Below are 6573 nucleotides of genomic sequence, written 5' to 3'. Positions count from 1 at the left end.
TGGCACCTGACAACAACAACATCATCATCATTGTTGGTAAACTCTACTAACCTTTTTTATTTTATTTCAGGTGAATGTTTTCCAACTGACAAAACACTATTTTCCCATAAGAACAATTATCTCAACATTTTAACCTTAAAATATTTATATATATTTAAAGTAATTTTATTTAACTTTGCTTAAAGAAAATAAAATTATGCTTTAACAGATTCTTACTTTTGTAATACAGGTTCTCGCAAAATGGAATTTAAGGGAAACTGTTGGCATGAAACCTGCTTTGTGTGTGAACATTGTCGCCAACCAATAGGAACTAAACCTTTAATTTCAAAAGAGAGTGGAAATTATTGTGTACCATGTTTTGAGAAGGAGTTCGCTCACTACTGCAACTTCTGTAGGAAGGTAACTATCTAAAGATGATAAAGCAAATGGAAACTTCCAGATAAAGATAATTTTTTTAGCTGCACCAGTATACTTTGAGTGGGCTGTTACTATCATCTTATCTTTATCTTTACACATTCATGTTAGTTTTGTACCCCCACGTGTCCAAAACCATGACCCATCACAGCTAGGATGAACATCTATTTTAATCAGCCATAAATCATAAAGTTCTACCTAAAACATGAAGTTCATATTCCAAATTTCATAATTCTGTAGTTAAATAAATAGAAGTTCCAGTGGTATTGTAGGATAAGCAATGGGAATTTGTCAGTTCAAACCCACCAGCCTTGAAAACTCTCTCTATACAATGTGTCAGAATAGATTCGATGGCAGTGGATTTTGACTTGTAAAATAAAAGTTCATGTGGTCTGGGGAAAGGCACAAGTCTCTTTGAATACAAGATATTTCTAAGAAAGTGTTTTTTACTCATTCAGTTTTTAAAAAACAAATTGGAGTCTCCAATAAAATTAAAACAAAGAGTTTTATTGAAGGAATAATCTGGATCATCTGAATATAGTGATGATTCACCAAAATGCTCCAACTTTCTGAGAGAGGTAACGCTACAGAAAAGTGGGCAAGGGAGTAGGTGACTACAGTCATGGAGACTAGAGTTTGTGAATGATTGATTACAAGACAATAGCAGGTTGGATTTAGTGCAAACATTCTTCTGAGAACTCTTGACAAACATTTCTTCACAAATATTTTGAAGTAGGGCAGTTGTTACTAACACTACATGATTATCTTACATGTAGCTGTTATTGTTGATAAGTGCTGTCCAGTCAGTGCTGACTCATAGCGACCCTGTATAGGGTTTCTGTGGAGAAGCTAGTACGTTTGAACCATCAAACCTTGTGGCTCAAATCGACCGTGTGTGATCTAGTGCTTATCCTACAGTGACTCACCAAGAGTCCAGTTTATTATATCCAGTGGTTTGTTGTTGTGAAGTGCCATCGAGTCGGTTCCGACCCATAACGACCCTGTACAGGGTTTCCAAGGGTGTAAATCTTTACGGGAGTAGAAAGCCTCATCTTTCTCCCGCGGAGTGGCTGGTAGTTTCGAACTGCTGACCTTGCGGTTCGCAGCCCGATTCATAACCACTACGCTATCAGATATCCAGTGGTGGTGGTGGTGGTTATATGCTGTGAAGTCAGTTCCAACTCATAGTGACCCTCTACAGGGTTTCCGAGGCTGTAAATCTTTATGGGAGCAGAAAGCCTTATCTGTCTCCCGCTGGACAGCTGGTAGTTTCGAACTGCTGACCTTGCGGTTCGCAGCCCGATTCATAACCACTACGCTACCAGAGTTCCTTATCCGGAGTCCTCCATTATTGTACCAGAAACAGCAGTCAGGGGGGACTTGTGATCCTATGCCCTATGAAGTTCTCGAGAATTACTTGAATCGGTGACATACATTTATAAAGAGATGTTGGAAATAACTTGAGAACATTTATCTCGTGTCCTAGTGTGGCACTGTGAGGTTGGTTTGAACTGGCAGATAGACAGTTCAAACCCACCAGCTGCTTCTTAGAAACCCTATACAGGGTCGCCATGAGTCAGAACCGACTTGATGGCACTTAGTAACAACAACATAGTACTGTTTTGATGGACAACTAAGTTGTAAATTTTGAGCTTACATTTCTTAAATACTTATGCTAAAACATTAATAATACTTGGAGTTATCTTCAAACCATTTATCAGTTATAATATAAAAGATTTTTTTTTTGATGCTATAAAAATTACAGAAGGGAACTTCTCTGGTACATCAATGTTAAGGGATGTCTGGGACAAAGTTCTGGCATTTCCCAGATTACAGGAATCTGTGTCTATATATAGGACATGATTTGAAGTCATCAAAAATTTATAAAATGTTTATATTGGATAGTAGATGGATCATGACATCCTAGACAATTTTCAATTTCATTTTAAACTCACAATTCCTTTAAGGAAACCTAGATATGTTTCTGATCAAGATAATCCAAACTGAATAAAAACATTTTCTCCCCAACCCCAAACCAAAGTTCAAATACAAAAAAAAACCAAATAAGCAAAAACTACTTGACAACCAAATCTTTAGAACTTTTTCTCGTAGATTTTATTTTGTGACACTAAAATTTATCTCTCAGAAAGTAAACCCAGTCCAAACTCTCTGCCATTAAGTCGATTTGGACTCATAGCTACCCTGTAAATTACCAAGACTGTAAATCTTTACAGGCACAGACAGCTTCCTCTTTCTACTACCAACTGGTGGATTTGAACTTAGCAGTTCAGTGCTTATCCTACAGTGCTGCCAGGGCTCCCTACCAAAAAGAATGTGACCTCAAATTATAAGTACATTGAATTTAAACTCCCCAGGGTCCAAGCAGAGTTAAATGTATGCTGCAATATGATCTGTCATCTACTAGAAGCAAATCATTATTGTGTCCACTTGTCAGAAAAGAAATTTATTCTAAACCCTGGGATCAATCAGTGGCAAAAATCAAATTTAGGCATTAAACTTCATCTTAGCAACCTACCTCTTTAAAGGAATATAATAATATGTAAACTATTTTTTAATGTTTCAGAGTTTCTTTTCCTTATTTAAGCAGTCTTTGATGTAAATATCAAATTTTATTTTGCTGTGAATACATTTCATAAGTTTCACATATTTTAAGCATTTCCTAAACATTTGACTAAACCAGTTAAAGGAATCTTGAATTCTGCTGTGACTGTCAGAAAGTATTTGAAGGCAATAGGGGATATTTTAAATTGCCTTACTGGCATATACTATTATGCTTTTCATTTGCATATTCTAAGCAATATAGCTTTTTTATTTGGGGGTAAAATATAAGTTTCCTATCAAATATCTTTAATTTTTAAAGATATTTCTTCTAAGATTAAAAATTCCTTTAGGATATATTTTTTTTCATAGCCCAGTTCATGGAACAAATGAACCTTTTTGAGCTTGTCAATAATAAAATGGCTTAGGGTGAGTTCTGTAATTCCTATAGCTAATGGGTTTAAATACAAAGATCATAGAAACTATCTCAGACTTCACATTGCTTCTGGCATTATAATGCATTTAGATGAAAACATTCTAGGTTCCACAGCAATTTTCCAGTGCTTAATAGCTATAGATTTGAAAGATGATATAATTTAAAAAACGGCTACACAAGATGAATTGTCCAATATGTATACATCTGATTTTAAATAAAGATGACTCTGTTTTTTAATAGTATAATCTACAGATTAAACTGATTTAGAAAAAACATTATTTTCTGAACGAACAATAGTATCTCTGAGAAAACCTTACGACATTACACCTTAGGCTCAGTACACAACCATTGCCCATTACTTAGAATCCTAAGGTCAACAAACCATGCAGTTGCCCACAGCACTTACGTTAGATACAAATTGCTTTCCAATTTTTATTTTTCCCTCATTGTGTATTCACTCATCTGTCAAGGACATGTGAACTGCTTTATCGGTATAAGGTAATCTTGACTCACTATTTTTTTTTTTTTTAAGTTTTTATTGGAATTGAGTGATAGTTTACATGGGAGAACATCAGTTTTATACTCATCATTTTATAGCAATGATTACAATCTCTTCCATGCATCATCATTCAACAGTATTTGCTTCTATTCCATCTGTTTTTTGTTTTATTTTGTTTTCGGGGAATGTACACAAAAACGCTTAGGAATATGTAATAATTTTAACAATCAAAAGGCACATTCTGCAAGCCTGTCACATGGCTGCCAGCACTCAGTCTTTCTCTTTCCATGAGTCTAGAGTCAAAACTATTCAGTGGGGACTCTATGTTGCTCCACACACTCTTAAACAAAACTCCCTCTTGAAAACTTGTAAGCCAGTCACTTTGTGCCTTTATTGTCCCCTGATTTTAGGTAGCCAATGTCTAAGTTGCCCTTCCCCATCAACCCTGTATATAGATAGATTGGATAGGATTGATGCTTGATGTGAAGACTCCTTCCCTCTCATTTGGTATTTTGAGCTACTACATCCATAAGTATAGGTCAAGCTCATCAAATTGTAGCACTTTACACTTGTTTCTTTTATCAAAAATTGTTTTTTCTTCTTCTTCTAGTTGAGTTCTGATTATCAAGCCATCAAGGATAGGTAAAATGGATACTATCTGCAAGTTTGGGCATTCTTGTGCAACTCCCCTCACTTCATATCAGCTGGATGCTTCACTCTCAGCTCTAGCCCTTGGTGGCTTATGTCCTTGTCCATGGGCTCAAGTGTCCCCAGGTCTCACCACACTTCGAACCAACAAGCCCTTCCTCTTCTCTCATCTCCAGGTCAACAGGAATCTGTGGAAGTTTGTCAAACTCAGCCCATTTCTTCACTGCTGTCTTTCCCCCCTCTTCCACTCACTAGAAGAATAATGTGGTTGCCAGCAAGCTTACATGCCTGCTCATGTGCTCCCTTTGAGTTTCAGTCCTAGAAAGGGGTTTTTCCTGAAGGGACTTGATTGCTTGCCTTGATGGCTTCCCAGCAAACAGCTTGCTTGTTCTTGTAGTAGCCAATCAGACTGCCATTTTTGTCTTGTTTTTTTTACTGCTCATCTTTCTTTCAAGAAATGTCTTCTGTTGTTCTACCTGTTCCAAGATGGTCTGCTTGTCTTTTCCAGTGGTAATGTCCCACATCAGAAGGTTCTGGATAGGGCTCAGGATTCCACCAAAGGTTCTATGTACACTACACAGGCTCCACAAGATGCCTTATTTCGCTGGACAAATTCTAGAACCCCTTTTAGGTATTCTAATCAGTTATAAGCTGAAGACAGGCTTACAAGTTTTCTGTAAATCATGTTTCCTGATCTGCCTTTCTATCCCACTCAGGTGACTATTTTACAATAGTAGACAAGGGAATATCTATGATATTTTATATTTTCTTCTGGTTTATTAGTTGTCTTTTGACTTTGTTTATGGTGTTTTTTTTTGGAGTCCTTAGCAAATGGTTAAGCTCTGGGCTAGTAACCAGAAGGTTGGCAGTTGAAACCTACCCAGCGTCACCTCAGAAGACAGGTCTGGTGATCTGCTTCTGAAAGGTCACAGTACTGAAAACCCTGTGGAGCAGTTCTACTGCACACACTTAGGTTACAATGGGTCAGAATTTACTTGATGGCAACTAACATCAGCATAGTGTTTTTAACTTCAGTGGCAACAACAGTGGGCTCAAGCATAGCAATGGTTTTGAGATTGGTTCAGGACTGGGCCGTGTTTTGATCTGTTGTGCATAAGGTCACCATGAATTGGTACTGACTCAATGGTACCTAACAGCAACAGCAAGCTTTCTACTGAATTCCTTATTTCAACAATTATTTCCAAGGTCTCTTACTTGCTTTTGGTTGTTTCTTTTAAAAAAAAAAAAAAAAATGCATCCCCTTTTTTTTCCAGTGCCAGTACAATATTTTATTTTACCTATTTAAGGACATTAATGTTAGTTTTTAAAGTTGAACTCTATATTTTTTTAAAAGTTGACTTATGTATTTAGTTTTTGGGTTTTTTTTTTCTCCTTGTTTTTGTCTTTGCTTTCATCCCTACATGTCTGGTGATCCTTGATTGTCCAGATATTTTTAAGAGTGACCACTCAAATGCTGCTTGGATGCTCTGAGCACATCATGGGACTTGTCCACTTGGAATTCACTGTGGGCTATGATGAGCCATTTTGTGAACTCCAAAAGCAGCAGTATCTTTAAGTATTCCCTTGTTGGCCAATCAAATTATACAGAGAAGAATGTTTCAGTCTCCTGCTTGGATGGGTACGATAGAGTTTTGAGTAATGAGTGAGAAAAGCGTGTTGAAATGCCACATATTTAACTCCATCTTCAAACTATTCCTGGGATCCCCCTGTCTGGAGACCTTCTGTTTTGTCCTTCATAAAGGAAAGACTTCCAAACTTGGGTGGAGGAAGGACAATTAATTACCTGTTCAGTGGAGGTGGGGTGGAACCTGATATCTACTTTGTAAACTTTAGGGTACACTGTAAAGTAATTGTTAAGGTCTGTTTAGTTGGGGCATCCTCAAATGTTAGGACCTATTGTTCTTTTCTCTTTGAATGGTCTGTTCTCCTTAGGGATTGACTTACTATTATTGTATTAATGATCAAACACATTTGTTGTTGTTGTTAAGTGCCGTAG

The 6573-nt window shown here is 36.9% G+C and overlaps 1 protein-coding gene across 1 annotated transcript in view; it reads left to right on the top strand.

Moving 5' to 3' along the window:
- FHL5 (four and a half LIM domains 5) overlaps nucleotides 1-6573 on the top strand; it is a 32105-nt gene that overhangs the window by 7427 nt on the left and 18105 nt on the right. The window contains exon 3 of the mRNA XM_006865864.1: nucleotides 230-399. Within this exon, the coding sequence (XP_006865926.1) occupies nucleotides 230-399 (170 nt within the window). The remainder of the gene's footprint in view (nucleotides 1-229; nucleotides 400-6573) is intronic.

This window comes from Chrysochloris asiatica, unplaced genomic scaffold (genome assembly GCF_000296735.1).
Source record: "Chrysochloris asiatica unplaced genomic scaffold, ChrAsi1.0 scaffold00084, whole genome shotgun sequence".
NCBI classification, from domain to species: Eukaryota; Metazoa; Chordata; class Mammalia; order Afrosoricida; family Chrysochloridae; genus Chrysochloris; species Chrysochloris asiatica.
Note: the sequence above shows the minus strand (reverse complement) of the source record. Positions and strands in the feature narration are given on the sequence as shown.